A 21,678-nucleotide genomic window follows, 5' to 3' on the forward strand; every position below is an offset into this window, starting at 1 on the left:
ACAAATCCCCCCAAATGTCAGGACGGTACAAATCCCCTGAATGGCTTTCATTTATGACAGCCTGGTTACTATTGTGATCTGTGATTGGCTACAGCTAATTGTGTGGTACAGGGTGCTGTGATTGGCCCAGGGCATCATGATATGCAGCCATTCATGACTGTTCTCCTTACATGTAATCATGTGATCGCTATGATTGTCCACCAGACACAGCAGTCACAGGATCGCACCGCTACACGCCCCAGGGGGTGCACCATGACGTACCAGCAACAGCTGCTGCCTTCTCGCAGTAAAAGTACTGAAGGCGGCAGAAAGTGGATAATATCACCATAGTTTACTTCTATTCTGACATGCAGATCAATTCTGTAGAACTCGACACCACTCCCTGATCCGCGGCACCACTCCCTGATCAACGGCACCACTCCCTGATCAACGGCACCACTCCCTGTTCCGCGGCACCACTCCCTGTTCTGCGGCACCACTCCCTGATCCATGGCACCACTCCCTGATCAACGGCACCACTCCCTGTTCCGCGGCACCACTCCCTGTTCCGCGGCACCACTCCCTGTTCCGCGGCACCACTCCCTGTTCCGCGGCACCACTCCCTGTTCCGCGGCACCACTCCCTGTTCCGCGGCACCACTCCCTGATCCACAGCACCACTCCCTGATCCACGGCACCACACCTTGATCCGCGGCACCACTCCCTGATGCACAGTACCACTCCTTGATCCACGGCACCACTCCTTGATCCACGGCACATACCTGGTTATGGATGGATGCTTGGATGTCATCACCTCTGATCTTCCCTCCGGAGGCTTGTGATATGGCATCATACAGTCCGCTCCACGGATTGTTGGCTCCATGACCATCTGAACTGGCAGCACGGAACGTTTGCTCCCCTGAGCTTGATCTGAAGAATAGAGGAAGGCGTGTGAGTGAAAAGACATGGCACATGACAAGAACAATAATAAATACGTATATATACATTTATGTAACACAATGGACAAAGACGTGTCCATATTGTCTCGTCATTCTATGACCAACATCTTGAGGGGAACCTGCAGTCAGGCTCCGGGCATTCAATTATTTGCATATTCTTAACAGGCAACAAATGGGCTTTACAACAAGCTCTAACTGACCTCTGTAGCTGCAGGCACCATGGTGCAGTTCACTCTCACTGATTGTAGTAGAAGCACTTAGATGGTTTAAATATTTCTTTCAATAGCTTAGCCCCTCCCCAGCAGAAACGGTGTAGCTCAGCATACTCTGATTCCCAGAAATGACTCAGCACCTCAGCTCCCTTCCTCCTGGTAGTGACTCCATAGGTAGCTCCTTCTCTCCCAGATTTAAATCAGTAGCCTTCCAGACTTGTATTGTCTAAATCAGGGGTCTCCAAACTTTTCAAAGGGCCAGTTTATTGTCCTTCAGACTTTAGGGGGGGGCGGATTGTGGCCAGCTGGGGTAGAAAATGTCCCAGGCCCAGCATCAGTGACAATACAGATGGCCTCAGAGTTGGTGGTCAGTAGGAGGAAGAGTAATGACTCATCATTGGGATCAGTAGGAGGAATAGTGTCCCATCATTGGTGTCATTGGGAGGAATAGTGCCCCGTCATTGGTGTCAGTGGGAGGGAGTGCCCCGTCATTGGTGTCAGTGGGAGGAATAGTGCCTCATCATTGGTATCAGTGGGAGGAATAGTTCCCCATCATGGGTGTCAGTGGGGGGAATAGTGCCCCAGTATTGGTATCAGCGGGAGGAATAGTGTCCCATCATTGGTGTCAGTGGGAGGAATAGTGCCCCAATCATTGGTATCAGTGGGAGCAATAGTGCCCCATCATTGGTATCAGTGGGAGGAATAGTGCCCCATCATTGGTATCAGTGGGAGGAATAGTGGCCTCATCATTGGTGTCAGTGGGAGGAATAGTGCCCCATCATTGGTATCAGTGGGAGGAATAGTGCCCCATCATTGGTATCAGTGGGAGGAATAGTGCCCCATCATTGGTGTCAGTGGGAGGAATAGTGCCCCATCATTAGTATCAGTGGGAGGAATAATGCCCCATCATTGGTATCAGTGGGAGGAATAGTGCCCCATCATTGGTGTCAGTGGGAGGAATAGTGCCCCATCATTGGTATCAGTGGGAGGAATAGTGCCCCATCATTGGTATCAGTGGGAGGAATGGTGCCCCATCATTGGTGTCAGTGGGAGGAATGGTGCCCCATCATTGGTGTCAGTGGGAGGAATAGTGCCCCATCATTGGTGTCAGTGGGAGGAATGGTGCCCCATCATTGGTATCAGTGGGATGAATAGTGCCCCATCATTGGTGTCAGTGGGAGGAATAGTGCCCCATCATTGGTATCAGTGGGAGGAATAGTGCCCCATCATTGGTATCAGTGGGAGGAATAGTGCCCCATCATTGGTATCAGTGGGAGGAAGAGTGCCCCATCATTGGTGTCAGTGGGAGGAATAGTGCCCCATCATTGGTAAAAGTGGGAGGAATAGTGCCCCATCATTGGTGTCAGTGGGAGGAATGGTGCCCCATCATTGGTGTCAGTGGGAGGAATGGTGCCCCATCATTGATATCAGTGGGAGGAATAGTGCCCCATCATTGGTGTCAGTGGGAGGAATAGTGCCCCATCATTGGTTTCAGTGGGAGGAATAGTGACCTGAACAACCTTAGACCGATCTCCCTGCTGCCATTTTCATCCAAGCTCCTTGAGCGCTTAGCCTATAATCGCCTAAGCTCCTACCTCACCGACAACCACCTCCTTGATCCCCTACAATCTGGCTTCTGTCCCCTACACTCCACCGAAACTGCCCACCTCAAACTCACCAACGACCTGCTAACCGCCAAAACCAACGGCTACTACTCAGTGCTCCTACTCCTCAACCTCTCTGCGGCTTTTGACATGGTCGACCACCCCTTCCTCCTCAAAAGACTATACTCTTTTGGCAGCAGAGACTCCGCTCTCTCCTGGCTCTCGTCCTACCTATCACAACGCTCCTTCAGTGTTACCTATAAAGCTGCCACCTCCCCCTCACTCCCCCTCTCTGTTGGAGTCCCCCAAAGTTCTGTCCTCGGGCCCCTTCTCTTCTCCATCTACACCTCCTCCCTTGGCCAACTGATACACTCTCATGGCTTCAACGATCACCTCTATGCCGACGACACACAAATCTCTCTCTCTACCCCTCGCCTTACCCCTTCAGTCTCCGCCCGAATCACTAGCCTTCTGAACGACCTATCAGACTGGATGTCACTCCACTTCCTTAAATTAAACCTTGCCAAAACCGAACTCCTGGTTTTCCCCCCAGCCTGCGCCCCCCCCGACCTCTCCATCATGATCAACAACGCCAACATCAGCCCCACCCCGCAAGCCAGAGAACTTGGTGTCATCCTAGACTCCAATCTGTCTTTCCAGCCCCAGATCCAATTGCTGACAAATTCATGCAGACTCCACCTCCTCAACATCTCCAAAATCCGCACGTTCCTAACCCAAGAAACTACAAAGCAACTCATTCACTCCCTTATCATATCACGACTTGACTACTGCAACTCCCCCCCTGCCGGCCTACCCCAACACAGGCTATCCCCGCTTCAGTCTATCCTGAATTCTGCGGCCAGACTCATCCACCTTACCAACCGCTCTGTTTCTGCGACCCCCCCCCCTCTGCCAATCCCTCCACTGGCTTCCGATTGCCCAACGGATCAAATTCAAAATACTAACACTGACGTACAAAGCTGTTCATAGCACTGCCCCGAACTACATCACCGACCTGATATCCATTTACCACCCAAAATGCACTCTCCGCTCCACATAAGGCCTCCTACTCTCTAGTTCACTGGTCTCCTCCTCCCATGCCTGTCTCCAGGACTTCTCCAGGGCTTCCCCCATCCTCTGGAACTCACTACCCCAATGCATCAGACTGTCACCTTCCCTCTTCATCTTTAGGCACACCCTGAAAACCCATCTCTTCCTGAAAACCCGCCCTCACCTAACTGCTGATCTCCTCCGCTCTCCCCACCACTTCATCCCCCACAGCTATTTCCTGCTGTACCACTATCCCCTCCCTCCTGGATTGTAAGCTCCAAGGAGCAGGGCCCTCGAACCCCTCGTGTATTTTATTGTATTTTTACTGTACTGTCCCATGTATTGTCTCCAATTGTAATGTACAGCACTGAGCAAACTGTTGGCGCTATATAAATACTGTGTAATAATCATTGGCATCAGTGGGAGGAATAGTGCCCATCATTGGTGTCAGTGGGAGGAATAGTGCCCCATCATTGGTGTCAGTGGGAGGAATAGTGCCCCATCATTGGTGTCAGTGGGAGGAATAGTGCCCCATCATTGGTGTCAGTGGGAGGAATAGTGCTCCATCATTGGTATCAGTGAGAGGAATAGCACCCCATCATTGGTGTCAGTGGGAGGAATAGTGCCCCATCATTGGTATCAGTTGGAGGAATAGTGCCCCATCATTGGTGTCAGTGGGAGGAATAGTGCCCCATCATTGGTATCAGTGGGAGGAATAGTGGCCCCATCATTGGTATCAATGGAGGAGGAATAGTGCCACATCATTGGTAAAAGTGGGAGGAATAGTGCCCCATCATTGGTGTCAGTGGGAGGAATAGTGCCCCATCATTGGTGTCAGTGGGAGGAATAGTGCCCCATCATTGGTATCAGTGGGAGGAATAGTGCCCCATCATTGGTATCAGTGGAGGAGGAATAGTGCCCCATCATTGGTATCAGTGGGAGGAATAGTGCCCCATCATTGGTGTCAGTGGGAGGAATAGTGCCCCATCATTGGTATCAGTGGGAGGAATAGTGCCCCATCATTGGTATCAGTGGGAGGAATAGTACCCCATCATTGGTATCAGTGGAGGAGGAATAGTGCTCCATCATTGGTATCAGTGGAGGAGGAATAGTGCCCCATCATTGGTATCAGTGGGAGGAATAGTGCCCCATCATTGGTGTCAGTGGGAGGAATAGTGTCCCATCATTGGTATCAGTGGGAGGAATAGTGCCCCATCATTGGTGTCAGTGGGAGGAATAGTGCCCCATCATTGGTATCAGTGGGAGGAATAGTGCCCATCATTGGTGTCAGTGGGAGGAATAGTGCCCCATCATTGGTATCAGTGGGAGGAATAGTGCCCCATCATTGGTATCAGTGGGAGGAATAGTGCCCATCATTGGTGTCAGTAGGAGGAATAGTGCTCCATCATTGGTATCAGTGGAGGAGGAATAGTGCCCCATCATTGGTATCAGTGGGAGGAATAGTGCTCCATCATTGGTATCAGTGGAGGAGGAATAGTGCCCATCATTGGTGTCAGTAGGAGGAATAGTGCTCCATCATTGGTATCAGTGGAGGAGGAATAGTGCCCCATCATTGGTATCAGTGGGAGGAATAGTGCTCCATCATTGGTATCAGTGGAGGAGGAATAGTGCCCCATCATTGGTGTCAGTGGAGGAGGAATAGTGCCCCATCATTGGTAAAAGTGGGAGGAATAGTGCCCCATCATTGGTATCAGTGGGAGGAATAGTGCCCCATCGTTGGTATCAGTGGGAGGAATAGTGCCCCATCATTGGTAAAAGTGGGAGGAATAGTGCCCCATCGTTGGTATCAGTGGGAGGAATAGTGCCCCATCATTGGTGTCAGTGGGAGGAATAGAGCCCCATCATTGGTATCAGTGGGAGGAATAGTGCCCCATCATTGGTGTGAGTGGGAGGAATAGTGCCCCATCATTGGTTTCAGTGGGAGGAATAGTGCCCCATCATTGGTGTCAGTGGGAGGAATAGTGCCCCCATAATTGATGTCAGTGAGAGGAATATTGCCCCATCATTGGTTTCAGTGGGAGGAATAGTGCCCCAACATTGGTATCAGTGGGAGGAATAGTGCCCCACCATTGGTGTCCTGGGTTCCTTGAAACCCTCCTCCATTGATGCCCCCCCACCTCCGCTGCCATAATATTCTGGTACAGCAGAGCTAATTGAAATGAGGAAGCAGCCATGTGTACTCAGGAGTGCCTGGCTTCAATGAATGGAGCAGATAGGTGCCCATGACGGCTCCCTCAGTTCTAATAACCCCACTGCACTGTTAGATTTCAGCAGTGGTGACTGGGGGGCATGGATGGAGGAGGATCTGAAGGACACCAGGAGCCAGTAGCACAAGGGATACAATGCAATATTATAGTCATGTCCCTTGTGCTGATTTTTGTGTTTTTTTTTTATTTTCACTACAATCGGAATTACTATCATTATTATACAGGATTTATGGCGCCAACAGTTTACTCAGCACTTTACAATATAATGGGAGACAATACAGCAACAATACAGTTCAATACAAGAGGGATAGGAGGAATACAGCATAACTGATTGGCTCCTTGTGCTGTTTCTCCCTCCCCAAGTCTGAGCTCTGCTGTATGGGGACTGCAGGAGACTGATACCAGATCAAATTCAGTTACTCTTCTTCTCTTCTTACTCTTCTTGCATTTAAAAAAACAATGATAAAATCATAGGCATGCGCACAGGGTGTACTGGATATACCTGGGCACACCCAAATCACCCCATGCAGCGCAGTCGTCCTCTGCTGCTGATTCCCTCCCCCCAGGACCAGTCACTCACTGTGTTCATTCATAACTGAAGCATAGTAACCTGTGTGTACTATGATTCAGTTTGTGAATGAACAGGAAGTCACTCAGCGCTGAGCACTTCCCATTCATTCACTGTCCAGTGCAGTTGAGGCTGCAGAGACATGGACTGGGGAATCTCTGTTCTCAATTCCAGCTCTGTCTCAAAAGCGAGATACCAAAGCCCCCCCTCCCCCTCCCCCCCGGGCTCCTACGTTACAATTGTAAAAAAATAAAATATATTCTGTAAATAAAAATACAATTGTAAAACAAAATTTAAAAACTAAAGTGATAAAAATTAAAAACTGCCTTCACTGTCTTACTGACACCATCCACTGCTCTACTGACACCGTCCACTGCTCTATTGACTCCATCCACTGCTCTACTGATTCCATCCACTGCTCTACTGACACCGTCCACTGCTCTACTGACACCGTCCACTGCTCTACTGACACCGTCCACTGCTCTACTGACACCGTCCACTGCTCTACTGACTCCGTCCACTGCTCTACTGACACCGTCCACTGCTCTACTGATTCCGTCCACTGCTCTACTGACACCGTCCACTGCTCTACTGACTCCGTCCACTGCTCTACTGATTCCGTCCACTGCTCTACTGATTCCGTCCACTGCTCTACTGACACCGTCCACTGCTCTACTGATTCCGTCCACTGCTCTACTGATTCCGTCCACTGCTCTACTGATTCCGTCCACTGCTCTACTGATTCCGTCCACTGCTCTACTGATTCCGTCCACTGCTCTACTGACACCGTCCACTGCTCTACTGATTCTTTACTCTGCTATACTGATTGACACCATTCACTCTCCTACTGACAACAACCTCTGCCTCACTGACATATACACTGTTCTACTGATACCGTCCTCTGCTCTGGTGACACTGTCCTGTGTGTATGTATTAAAAAAATATAATTTAAAAAAAATAATATATACACACAGTATCTCCCAGAAGTGAGTCCCCCCCTCACATTTGTGTAAATATTTGATTCTCTCTTTCCATGTGACAACACTGAAGAAATGACACTTTGCTACAATATGACGTAGTCAGTGTACAGCTTGTATAACATGGAAATTTGCTGTCCCCTCAAAATAACTCAACACACCGCCATTAATGTCTATACCGCTGGCAACAAAAGTGAGTCCACCCCTAAGTGACAAGGTCCAAATTGGGCCCAAAGTGTCAATATTTTGTATGACCGCCATTATTTTCCAGCACTGCCTTAACCCTCTTGGGCATGGAGTTCACCAGAGCTTCACAGGTTGCCACTGGAGTCCTCTTCCACTCCTCCATGAGGACATCACAGAGCTGGTGGATGTTAGAGACCTTGCGCTCCTCCATCTTCCGTTTGAGGATGCCCCACAGATGCTCAATAGGGTTTAGGTCTGGAGACATGCTTGGCCAGTCCATCACCTTGACCCTCAGCTTCTTTAGCAAGGCGGTGGTCCTCTTGGAGTTGTGTTTGGGGTCGTTATGTTGGAATACTGCCCTGCGGCCCAGCCACCAAAGGGAGGGGATCATGCTCTGCTTCAGTATGTCACAGTACATGTTGGAATTCATGGTTCCCTCAATGAACTGTAGCTCCTAAATGCCAGCAGTACTCATGCAGCCCCAGACCATGACACTTCCACCGCCATGCTTGACTGTAGGCAAGACATACATGTCTTTGTACTCCTCACCTGGATGCCGGCACACACGCTTGACACCATCTGCAGCAAATAATTGTATCTTGGTCAGACCACAGGACGTGGTTCCAGTAATCCATGTCCTTAGTCTGCTTGTCTTCAGCAAACTGTTTGCAGGTTTTCTTGTGCATCATCTTTAGAAGAGGCTTCCTTCTGGGGTGACAGCCATGCAGACCAATTTGATGCAGTGAGCAGCGTATGGTCTGAACACTGACAGGCTGACCCCCCACCCCTTCACCCTCTGCAGCAATGCTGGCAGCACTCATACGTCTATTTCCCAAAGACAACCTCTGGATATGACGCTGAGAATGTGCACTCAACTTCTTTGGTCGACTCATGGCGAGGCCTGTTAAACCGCTGTATGGTCTTGGCCACCGTGCTGCAGCTCAGTTTCAGGGTCTTGGCAATCTTCTTATAGCCTAGGCCATCTTTATGTAGAGCAACAATTCTTTTTTTCATATCCTCAGAGAGTTCTTTGCCATGAGGTGCCATGTTGAACTTCCAGTGACCAGTATGAGAGAGTGAGAGCGATAACACCAAATATAACACACCCGCTCCCCATTCACACCTGAAACCTTGTAAGACTAACAAGTCACATGACACGGGGGAGGGAAAATGGATAATTGGGCACAATTTGGACCTTGTCACTTAGGGGTGGACTCACTTTTGTTGCCAGCGGTTTAGACATTAATGGCGGTGTGTTGAGATATATACACACACATACGTCCAGAGTTGTATTCAGTTGAAATTTCTATTTGCCTGGAATTTAGGTTTAAAATTAATTTGGGACTCGAATAATAAAGTCGATCCAACCTATCACATTACATGTGCCATGAGAAGCACAACACTGCACAATACAACCAGAACTGGATGGAAGTATATGGAAATTTAGGCATCTGAGAATTCTCCATAAGGTGGTTTGTAAAAGTGCAGTGTAAGCCGTTAGGATGCATTGTTACACATGAGTTGTGATGTTGTCAGCCAGATTCTTCCCTTGGTGGACCAGACATCCACAGCTAGACCTCCACTGGGAAGTAGGCAGGTGTTTGCTCCTGGGACAGTGCTTATAAAATATGTTGGGCCGGTGGCCCTGAGTGGAGATAATTCATCATCATTTAGCCATTGTTCATAACAGGACCCAAGTTCAGTGACACCTTCTAGGCATTACATGGCTACCTGCTTCCTGGTCAGCCCTGAGTTCACAATATCTGGAAAAGGGAAGACTTCTAGCACCAAAGCCGAGAACCAAAGAGAAAGCTGCTGCTGGAAACTGTGAAAAGTTTTGTCCTAATAAAGCATAGGGACACCCAGCAATGCAGCACCAATGCACACGTCACATGGCGCACTTTATTTAGCCAACAGAAAGACTTCCTACAGTGGAAAGGCCAGTTGGTAAAGTCTGCCCCCCCCAGGCCAAAGGCTCCCAATCTTGCCATGTCCCAAAAGGCAATTGTAATAAAACTTTGTACCTTTCCTGGGACTATGTATAGCTTCTGGGGAAAGGGGGAACTGTCACATTTTGAAATTGGCAAATGGTTTCAGCTAGACTTGCCTAATTAACCTGGGTGCTAATGCGTGTGGGCATTGCTTAGTGCCTGCTCGGCATTCCTTAGGTCATCTTCATTATTATAATCTTGGCACAGGTTCAGTTTAATAAAGTAACTAAAACATGTTCCTCACCTCTTCATGTGAAGCTCAATGGTCTCAGACGATGAGTTCTTTCCAGGGTAATATTCTTTGGACACTGTTGTGCCGTCCTTCTTTAAAGATATAATTGTGACTCCTCGGCCATCAATTAGGTCACTCTTAGTTAGGACATTGAGTTCCAGGTCAGGATTTCGGTGTTTGTCCATCAGTATATTGGTTATGTGTGACTCGGCTTCCTCTGGCTTGATTTGGGTGTCTTGCCCTCCATCCCTGTGATTTTGCTCCACATTCATTTTTTGGTTATTACAAAAGTATGTCTTTGGTGTCTTGTTATGCAGCTCTTTTGCTTTGTCTGTCATTTCTGTTACATTTTTTCTTACATTAGGAATTTCCCATGTAGTTTTCAGGAGGGAAAAAACTTTGTCGACCAGTAGGCCAATAACCCTTCTGGATACATCTTCTGCTGCTATATTCAGCATTTCTTCTTTCAATTTGAGAACCTCTATGAACTCTCTACGTGCATCATTCACACTGGGGGAGCCTTCAGATATATCAGAGACAATATTAGGTATTAACTTTTCATTGATTATTGGCACAATAGGAAGAGGTTTTACAAGATCTGAAATTTCACGTCCTGATTTTGTAATGCATACACAAAGCTTAACATTTTTCACACTTGATGAGGAATCCTGTGTTTCTGCTATTTGGATAATAAAGTCAGATATGTAATTTAGGTGTGGTAGAACCTTACTGTAAGTCTGATTATGACTGAAGATGTTTTCCACAGCTAACTGAACCAGCATCCTCAATGAATGTTCAACTGAGTCTTGCTTTCGTGAGGGAATCTCAAAATCTATAGATTGCCCCTTGGCAGCCTCTGGAACAGTTTTATTTACAATGAAGTCGATGAGGCACTCCTCCAACTTGTTATTGTTCTTCACAGTGGTGTGTATTTTTTCTGAAAAGCATTTCTCAAAAATGTTTTTAAGTTCTTCTTTTACAGCTGTGTCAATAACAAAGGGCAATGCTTTTAATACACTTCGTTTGATCAGTGCCTTGCCAACATGTTTTGCACCCTTGAGCATTTCTGTCTTTGCAGCTGAGTTGGTGGCAAGTCCTTTGAAGGATTTAATGACTGCTTCCTTCATTGCTGAAGAGGATATTGATTTCAGACCAGAAATGGCTGATGAAAAAACTATCTTTCCAGAGTTAATGACGTCATTAGCCAGTGAGCTGAATGTCCGTGTCCCATTCAGAAGATCTTTGGTGATGTTGGACATTGCTTTACCAGTTTTCTGAATGATTGTGAACCCCGCTGTTGCAATAGACAGTCCGATACTTATGGCTTTTGATATCGCCCATTCTGCCCAACTAAAAGTACCGGTGATCATACCTATTATGCCTGACAACATGTCACCAACACCTTCAGAGATAAGACATAATCCAAACTGAGTTGCTACTCCGCATGTTAATCCACAAACCAATATCCCAGCTAGAACTTGTGCTGCTCCAAGAAAAAAACAAATGAGGGCATTAAAGCTGAACTTTGGCTTTTGTTTCACCTCGTAGACAAATGACAGTCCATAATCATAGAGAAGGTACATCTCATCTTTCTCTACTTTGCTGCTGTTCTCAGTTGCAGAGAGTGTGAACACACTGGTCAGCTCAGTTTTTGCATCTTTTTTCCTGCTTTCCAAATCCTCTAAATTTTTTACTGTATTTTCAATGTAATTTTTCCAGGAATTCAGCAATTGCATCTTTGTTTGTTTCTGCAAATCAAAATTTGTTTCATGGTTGTGTTGTTCAAATCTTGAACATTTCGCCAAGTCTCCAAAGACAATACTGTTGCAGATTTCAGAGTCATAAATTTCGAGAGCTGCTTTGGCTTCTCTCAGTAAAGTAATAGCAGTTTGTTTATAGTCTTTCTTGGCCATGTTAATAGTGATGAAGGCACGATTGTAAAGGGAGATTGCCCGGTACATACTGTCAGCTTTTTCCATTTTTTCCCAACAAGATAAGGCACCATAGTCCTTTTTCTTGTCATTGATGTGTAAGCATGTCCGATCCACAGCGGCCTTAACATAGTCATAAAAATTTTCACTTCTTCCTTGTAGAAGGTTATTAGACTTGGCCTCCAGAATTAAGCTAAGATCATCTTTTAATGGCTCTAAGCCCTTGTGGTCACTGATGTCGTCTTCATGAGTGGTGAGCCATAAAGCCCAGGTCTCCTTTAAGGAGTTTAGGGCAGGATGGTAATCCATTTTTATGGTTACTTCCATGCTTTTTTGACTCCTAAATTCCTGTTTCTCCTCTTCTGAATAATAACGGTCAAACTTCTCCAAGTGTCGACAAAATAGAGCAAAGAGCTCATGGCGCATGTTGACTTCCACAAGCTCATCATTTTCCATGTCTGCAATACGTTTTTTTTCATAATTTTCCCTCAGTTTCCTCATTTCCTCCACAGTTTGTCCCTGATATGAAGCAGCCAGATCATTCTGATTTAACACCATCTGCACCATTCCTGGATTTCCCTTTCGGGATGTACGTCCAAATATTTGCTTTTCTACTCGTCTGTTGCTGGGAAAATGAGTGAGAATGACACTTAATCCTCCACTTTTGTTCACTTCTTCTGTCACTTTGACATCTGTTCCTCGACCACCAAGGTTTGTTGCCAAAATGACTTCACCTGACTGAAATGTTCTTGTTTCTACATTATGTAGGTCACTTCTGGTGTACATAGTGATTTTTCCTGGATTGGATATTGCTCTAAGGTTTATCAACTGACGTTGAAGTAGTTCTGCAGTTTTCACATCCTCACAAACCACCAAGACACATTGTCCTTCGGTCCCACATTTTGGACTTGTTTGTTTCTTCACCAACATACAGATTTCCTTAATCCAGGCCTCCTGACCTCCAACCACTTGAAGAACTGGCAGCTCCAACCTCTTAATGTGATGATGAGTAGGCATAGGGTAGCAATAGGTTTTATAATGTTTCCTAAGGAAGTGAAAATCAACTTCATCCCCAAGAGTACCTGATACCCCATAAATTCCAGAACCAGAAAGGTATCTTTGAAAGAAATGGAAGTTGGACATAAAGTTGGTGACACAAGATATCTGAGATAAGGCTAGTTGGTGTTTTAGTTCCAGAAATTGCTGAAGACCATCTCCCCAGCGCTTGTTTTTCTCCAACACACCTGTGGATTTAAAGTCAATCGGAATGATGCTGTGATACTCGGGTGAATTTGATTTGTCTCTGCTGTCTATAGTATATTCTCTACCCTTTTCCATCATGATGGCCTGAAGGGCATTCTCCACAAAGACAGGAAGTCGATTCTTGGTGTACTCTTTCAGGTGTTTCGGGATTAGAATGACACTTTCATTTTTGGTGATATCTTCTGGTCTGGAGTCATCAGAGTATTTAATTTTCAGAGATAGTTCTTCAACTGTGATATTCACCAGCTGTTTTATTGTCATCAGCAGACATGCTTGTCCTTGTGGGAGGAGGAGGACACTGATTGGCTCCCCGGAATCACAGCTGGTTTCAATAAAAGAAGCTTTGTCATCTTTTAGTTCATAAAACCTAAACTGGATAGAATCGTTCAAAACTTTGCCAAAGACTTTCAGTAGATCTTTCTCTTGCTGTGGTCCAAATTTTACTATCAGCTTTTCTAGCTCTGTTTGTTGTAGGTCACTTTTTTCAGAAGATGTTTGCACCTTAACCTCCTGTAGTTCTTCTTCACTGAGGAGACCGAGCTGCACCCCAAATTCTAGAATATGAATAGAACTGAAATGCTCGGTTGTTTCCTGTCCAAAAACAGCATCTGTTGCAAGTTTGTGAAAATATTGTACTCCTGGAGTCCAGTACACGTCACCCGATTCCGCCATGATTCTTTGACACTTATGAAGCTTTGCCCAAATTGCCGTCAGTAGCTGGTCCAAGTGTCTCATCCCCGTAGCATCATGGGAAAGAAAAGTAATTTGCACCCCATTGTCCAAGGTCATATAATCCACCTCATCTATTATGGCAATATCAAACTTGCGTCCATTTCGGGTCTTTTGTCTTTCAAATTCCTGTCTCAGAATGTCAGCAGCAAAGTCTTCAACCGTTCCATATACAATGTGTGAATTATAGGCCTTAGAAATAACTGAAGTTGGGTCTTTGGAATCAGCAGATACATCTAACTGGACTGGAGGAATAACACTGCAGGTTATATCAAATTTTTCATAAAGTTTGCTCCATTCTTCTGCATCTCGACGGGCCAAGACTGGAGAACTGGTGATAATATCTACTGTTTTTCCTCTTATTGCCTGTATCAAGGCAAACAACGCCACAATACAGGATTTTCCCTCTCCAGTACCAATTTCCAACAGACAACCTTCGCCATCATGAGAATTTGAAAGGAGCAGACTTAGGACAGAAGCAAACTGAGTGGCTCGGGGAAAATATCCCTCCACAGTTTGGTCCTCAGAAATAACACTTGTGATCTCTTTAACTGCTACTGATAAAGTAATCAAGATTTGCACCATAACTTCCACACTTGGGTTGGTCAAATCAAAATCCCTTATCATTTGGATCCCTTCTTTTTTTACCTTAGCATCAAGATCCTTCTGTGCATAATGGGGAAGATCAGGCATCAGTTGCTCTAAGACATTTTCAAGAAAATATAGAACATTTTCTGGATGGCTCAGCTGTCTCATTTCTTGTATGAGTGTCTTCACATCTTTATCAGTTTCCTTCATAATTTCTGTGTTTAGAAATGGCAAGGGGTCCTTTATTTGCAGAACATCAACTGGAGTATTGAGTCCAAGCTGGAAGGTCTTTACTTGATGGAGAATTGTTCCTATGTTCTCCTGGGAAGTTCCAGTCTTGCAAGCTTCTATGTAAAATGTTAGGGCCTGGACAGGATTCCAAATTCCATTGAACAGGATCTGAGTCAATTGTTCCTTACAAACATCTGAAAACTCTGGGATAATGTTCAGGACAATGTTTCCAGCTGCGGTCTTACTGTCTTGATAGAGCTTTTCCATTACCTGGAGCAGAAATACCATCTTGTCTTCCATCCTTGTTTTTTTAGATGAGATAGGAGTGTCTTTCATTGTAGCATTGGTCATGGTGACCTCTATCAGGGCTTTCAGTAGCTTAACATGTTCTGTTAGAGACAGATTCTCATAGCAAAACACATGATCCAAATTATGGAAGGCCTGAAGAGGTAAATCCTTTTTTAGAGCGTATACGTCTACCAATTTATGTTGAAGTGCAATGATCCTCTCAGCTAAACTTTTGTTTTGCATTATTCCATCTTCCAGAATGTGATGATCGGTCAAGAGTTTGCTGAATTTCTCCTCTACATCTGTGAACTTTGTAAAAAAAAAAAAAAGGAAAGGAAACAGGAAAGATTTTAAGATAGTTTCCGTATGAGTCATATTAATCAATTAATATTTTTTTGTAGTAAAATTTAAAGTGGTATTAATTTGTTACCTCCCAACCATCCCAGACTCGCCGGGACCATCCTGGGATTTGATTTAAATTCCAGTGTCCCGTGAGTCTGGGCTAAATCCAGCACTTAGCTTTACTAAGCTGGGACACCTAACCCGCATCTTTTTTGGGGTGCCTGTGGTCCCACATCTTGTCCACAATTGCATCTCTCTATGGTAGCAGGCATTTCTATACCTTCTGGCTGCCTGTATGAGCACTTACCTCAGAGTGGACTACACTGTACAGCAGGCCTCCTCCTCGACTCTGACGTTAAATATACACAGGCCGGCAGGAGGAGCCGGGGTGAAGGACACAACTCTACAGTGTTTGCGGTGATATGAGGTCTATAATGAGAGGTCTATCGGAGAGATGTAGAGCAAGGGAGCATGGTGATCAGGCAGGTGGGGAAGGGGGAGGGTGCCATGGGCAGGCAATAACTTTTCATGCTTCCAGGAGTGATTTTAGGGAGTTAGAGGACATGTGCTAGGGGGTGCTTTGGGAGGGGAGAGGACTAGATGGAGGGGGTTGGATCTGGGGTTGGACATTCCCAACCCCCAAGCACAATCCCTCTCCCCTCCCAAATAACCCCCTAGCACATATCCTCTTACCCCCCAATTCAAAGAGATACCAACTGACATACAGGGGCCCATTGCAGGATGTGGGACCCTAGGCATCCTGCAAGAGATGAAGGGCAATTGTCCTGGGTATTCACGCTAACACGCCCCTGCCAGGTGGGTTAGTGGAGCCAAGTGTCAGAATTTGTTTCTGAATTGGGCTCTTGGCCTCAGCATGGAATTGTGGAATGCAGGGGTTTTGTACAAACGTGGGAGTATTTGAGGGTTGTAAGACAATTTGTGCTGGGGAAATAAATCCAGGGGATTGGGGGGGCAGAGAATTTGTTCCAAGGTGGGAGAGAGGGGTTTGTGGGATAGGATTTGTGCTGAGAGGGATATTTAGGAGGAGGGATTTGTGCTTGGAGGAGTGATTAGGGGAAGGGGGATTTGTGCTGAGGGGGGTGTTGAGGAGGATTTCTGCTTTGGAGGGGGCAATGATTTGCTTTGAGAGGAGTAAGCATGCAAATTAGTGCTGGGTTTTTTTGAAGTGGAAGGAGTATGGATTTTTGTCAAACGGATAAAATGGGGAAGAATATTGCTTGCAGGGGGGATTTTTCACTCTCCTGACTCCTACACTGTGTGTTACACACCCCTGACTCCTGCACTTTTTTTGCTTTGTACTCCTGATTCCTACTATGCATTACATACTCATTTCCCCTGCATTCTTTGCATTACACACTCCTGGCCCCTTCATTTTGTGCATTTTATATTCCTGGACCCCTGCATTCTGAAAATAAAACTCCTGTCCCGTGCACTCTGTGCATTATGTACCTCTGACCCCAGCATTCTGTGCACTATGTACCCCTGACCCCAGCATTCTGTGCATTATGTACCCCTGACCCCAGCATTCTGTGCACTATATACCCCTGACCCCTACACTCTGTGCACTATATACCCCTGACCCCTACACTCTGTGCACTATATACCCCTGACCCCTACACTCTGTGCACTATATACCCCTGACCCTTACACTCTGTGCACTATATACTCCTGACCCTTACACTCTGTGCACTATATACTCCTGACCCTTACACTCTGTGCACTATATACTCCTGACCCTTACACTCTGTGCACTATATACTCCTGACTCTTACACTTTGTGCACTATATACTCCTGACCCTTACACTCTGTGCACTATATACTCCTGACCCTTACACTCTGTGCACTATATACTCCTGACCCTTACACTCTGTGCACTATATACCCCTGACCCTTACACTCTGTGCACTATATACTCCTGACTCTTACACTCTATGCACTATATACCCCTGACCCTTACACTCTGTGCATTATGTACCCCTGACCCCAGCATTCTGTGCGTTATGTACCCCTGACCCCATCATTCTGTGCGTTATGTACCCCTGACCCCAGCATTCTGTGCGTTATGTACCCCTGACCCCAGCATTCTGTGCGTTATGTACTCCTGACCCCAGCATTCTGTGCGTTATGTACTCCTGACCCCAGCATTCTGTGCGTTATGTACTCCTGTCCCCTGCGTTCTGTTCATTACCGACCCCTGCTATATGTGTGTCCTGTACTTCTAAACCCAGCACTGACTATAGCACCCTGTGTGTTACATACCCATGATCCTTGAACACACGGCATTACACACCCTGGACTCCTGCCCTCTGTGTTATGTATCCTAAATCTGGCAATGACTGCAGCACTCTGTGCGTTCCTCATTCCTGACCCTTGCACTCTGTGCATTGTACACCACTGACCCCTGCACTCTGCCTTACAAGCTTCTGTACTATATGCACTAAATACATGATATACTGTACATACAGTATCTCCCAGAAGTGACCCCTCCCCTCACATTTGTGTCAATATTTGATTCTCTCTTTCCATGTGACAACACTGAAGAAATGACACTTTGCTACAATGTGACGTAGTCAGTGTACAGCTTGTATAACATGTAAATTTGCTGTCCCCTCAAAATAACTCACCACATCGCCATTAATGTCTAAATCGCTGGCAACAAAAGTGACTCCACCCCTAAGTGACAAGGTCCAAATTGGGCCCAATTAGCCATTTTTCCTCCATGGTGTCATGTGACTCGTTAGTGTTACAAGGTCTCAGGTGTGAATGGGGAGAAGGTGTGTTACATTTGGTGTTATCGCTCTCACTCTCTCATACTGGTCACTGGAAGTTCAATATGGCACCTCATGGCAAAGAACTCTCTGAGGATCTGAAAAAAAGAATTGTTGCTCTACATAAAGATGGCCGAGGCTATAAGAAGATTCCCAAGACCCTGAAACTGAGCTGCAGCACGGTGGCCAAGACCATACAGCGGTGTAACAGGACAGGTTCCACCCAGAACAGTCCTCACCATGGTTGACCAAAAAAGTTGATTGGACGTGCTCAGCGTCATATCCAGAGGTTGTCTTTGGGAAATAGATGTATGAGTACTGCCAGCATTGCTGCAGAGGGTGAAGGGGTGGGGGGTCAGCCTGTCAGTGCTCAGACCATACGCCGCACACTGCATCAAATTGGTCTGCATGGCTGTCATCCCAGAAGGAAGCCTCTTCTAAAGATGATGACCAAGAAAGCCGCAAACAGTTTGCTGAAGACAAGCAGACTAAGGACATGGATTACTGGAACCATGTCCTGTGGTCTGACCAAGATACATTTATTTGGTGCAGATCGTGTCAGGCGTGTGTGGCGGCAACTAAGTGAGGAGTACAAAGACAAGTGTGTCTTGCCTACAGTCAAGCATGGTGGTGGGAGTGTCATGGTCTGGGGCTGCATGAGTGCTGCCAGCACTGGGGGGCTACAGTTCATTGAAGGGACGATGAAGGCTAACATGTACTGTGACGTACTGAAGCAGAGCATGATCCCCTCCCTTCGGAGACTGGGCTGCAGGGCAGTATTCCAACATGATAACGACCCCAAATACACCTCCAAGACCACCACTGCCTTGCTAAAGAAGCTGAGGGTAAAGGTGATGGAATGGCCAAGCATGTCTCCAGACCTAAACCCTATTGAGCATCTGTGGGACATCCTCAAACGGAAGGTGGAGGAGCACAAGGTCTCTAACATCCACCAGCTCCGGGATGTCCTCATGGAGGAGTGGGAGAGGACTCCAGTGGCAACCTGTGAAGCTCTGGTGACCTCCATGCCCAAGAGGGTTAAGGCAGTGCTGGAAAATAATGGCAGCCACACAAAATATTGACACTTTGGGCCCAATTTGGACCTTGTCACTTAGAGGTGGACTCACTTTTGTTGCCAGCAGTTTAGACATTAATGGCGGTGTGTTGGAAATTTGCTGTCCCCTCAAAATAACTCATGTTATACAAGCTGTACACTGACTACGTCACATTGTAGCAAAGTGTCATTTCTTCAGTGTTGTCACATGAAAAGATAGAATCAAATATTTACAAATATGTGAGGGGGGGGGGGGGGGGGGGGGGCTTACTTCTGTACGTCTTACCAAAGTGTTTATTGTCTCAACCTTTGCTGGTACTGTATAGTCCTTGACTATTTTTATGGACGGCTCAGACAAAGTGTTATCTCTCAGTTTGTGCACAACCATATGTAATAGAAGCCTTTTTTAATGAGTGCTTTAGGGTTTATATGTGTCTGTGAGCCTCTTGGTTGGGGCACAGCAAATCAGCAGTACATGTAGGGTGCCCCAGCACACTGCCTCCCTGAACTGTTCCTCATTCTCAAGTTCTAGAGTTGGGAGCTATGTTAGTTTATCCCCTCTGTCCAATTCCTTTAATAATGGGCGTAGCATCAGGGGTCGCAGGGGTTGCAATGGCGGACCCACTTATGCTCCGGAGGGCCTGTGCGGCCTCCCTGTCAGTTTCTATTTACTGCATGGGGAGGCACACAGCCACATTCAATATGGCAGGTGTGGAAAGCCTGGGACACCCACCTCCCACCCATCAGCAAAGCCAGATGGAAGTTGCAGCAAGACACACAGGAGGGAGTATGGCTGATACTTCACTTCATTTGCTGCCTGCTTCCATTCCCACCCACCTCACTCAGCTTTCCTGCAGCTGACAGTGAAGCGGTGTTCAGGACAGATGGATCTAGGGGGGCGGTGCACCACCCCATAGATGCTGTTCTTGGATCTGTAAGCTCCTCCTCCCTTTCTCCTACTGTACTCAGCCTCATACAAGACATACAGCAGAGCTTCTCCTGCCTTCACTGCACACAGCCGAGATTGGATTCTTGTACAGATAAAACCTCAATCTGCACTGTATGTAATTGGCTGTTGCAGTTCTGAATTGTGAATCCTCATATAGGAAAGGCAGCAGGTCTGCCACAGCCAATTACACACAGTGCAGATCGAGGTTTTCTCTGTACAAGAAACCAACTTCAGCTGTGTGCAGTGTGGGAAGGAGCAGCTCTGCTGAGAGCCCTGCCAACAGTAACCCCATCCTTTGCCCTACTGACCCCTGTCCTCTGCCCCGCTAACCCCATTCTCTGCCCTGCTGACCCCATCCTTTGCCCTACTGACCCCCGTCCTCTGCTCCGATAACCCCGTACTCTGCCCCATTGATCACATGCTCTGCCCTGCTGACCCCATCCCCTGGTCCACTGACTCCATGGTCTGCCCTACTGATTCTTGTCCTATGCCCCACTGACCCCATTCTATACCTTTCTGACCCCATCCTCCACCTTGCTGATCATATCCTCTGCCCTGCTGACCCAATTCCCTGCCTTACTGACCTCATGCTCTGCCCTACTGTCCATTGCCTTCTGCCCTGCCTACCCCATCCTCTGCTTTGCTGACCCCATTCCCTGTCCTACTGGCTCCATGCTCTGTCCCCTGTTTTATGCTGTGCTACCTCATTATCAGCCCTGCTGACCCCATTATCTGCCTTGTTGACCCTGTCATGTACCCCACAAATCCTTGTCCTATGTCCTGCATAATGCTGTCCTCTGCCCTGCAGACCCCTGTCCTCTGCCCTGCTAACCCCTGTCGTCTGCTCTGCTGACCCCATTATCTTCCCTGCTGGCCTCATCCTATGCCCTGCTGACCCCTGAACACTGCCCTGCTGACCCCATCCTTTGTCCTGCTACCTCATTCTCAGCCCTGCTGACCCCGTTATCTGTCATGTTGACCCTGTCCTGTGCCCCGCAGATCCCTGTCCTATGCCCTGCATATAGCTGTCCTATGCCCTGCATACCCCTGTCCTCTGCCCTCTGCCCTTCAGACCCCCGTCCTCACCCTGTTAACCCCTGTCCTCTGCTCTGTTGACCCCATTCTCTTCCCTGCTGACCCTGATCCTATGCCCTGCTGACCCCTGTACACTGCCCTACTGACCCCATCCTTTGTCCTGCTACCACATTCTCAGCCCTGATGACCCCATTATCTGCCCTGTTGACCCTGTCCTGTTCCCTGCAGACCCCTGTCCTATGCTCTGCATAATGCTATCCTCCACCCTGCTGACCCCTGTCCTCCACCCTGTTGAACCCTGTCCTCCACCCTACTGACCCCTGTCCTCCACCTTGTTGACCCCTGTCCTCCACCCTACTGACCCCTGTTCTCTGCCCTGTTGATCTCATTCTCTTCCATTATGACCCCTGTTCTTTGCCCTGCCGACCCCGGTACACTGCTCTTCTGGCCTCTGTACATACCCAACAAACTGCTGACCCATCCTTTACCCTTC

At 47.1% G+C, this 21,678-nt stretch overlaps 1 protein-coding gene across 1 annotated transcript in view; it reads right to left on the reverse strand.

The window, feature by feature from the left end:
- Positions 1 to 760: 760 nt before the first annotated feature.
- The window catches only part of LOC149436190 (uncharacterized), a gene marked incomplete at its 3' end in the record, with an annotated part of 64,967 nt that continues 44,049 nt past the window's right edge, over positions 761 to 21,678 (reverse strand). The window contains exons 4-5 of the mRNA XM_089661904.1: positions 9,998 to 15,324; positions 761 to 908 (exon numbers count right to left, since the gene is read on the reverse strand). Of these exons, the coding sequence (XP_089518030.1) occupies positions 761 to 908; positions 9,998 to 15,324 (5,475 nt within the window). The remainder of the gene's footprint in view (positions 909 to 9,997; positions 15,325 to 21,678) is intronic.

Source organism: Staurois parvus, unplaced genomic scaffold (assembly GCF_062004578.1).
Source record: "Staurois parvus isolate SC_StPar_1 unplaced genomic scaffold, SC_StPar_1.0 ptg001402l, whole genome shotgun sequence".
NCBI lineage: Eukaryota > Metazoa > Chordata > Amphibia > Anura > Ranidae > Staurois > Staurois parvus.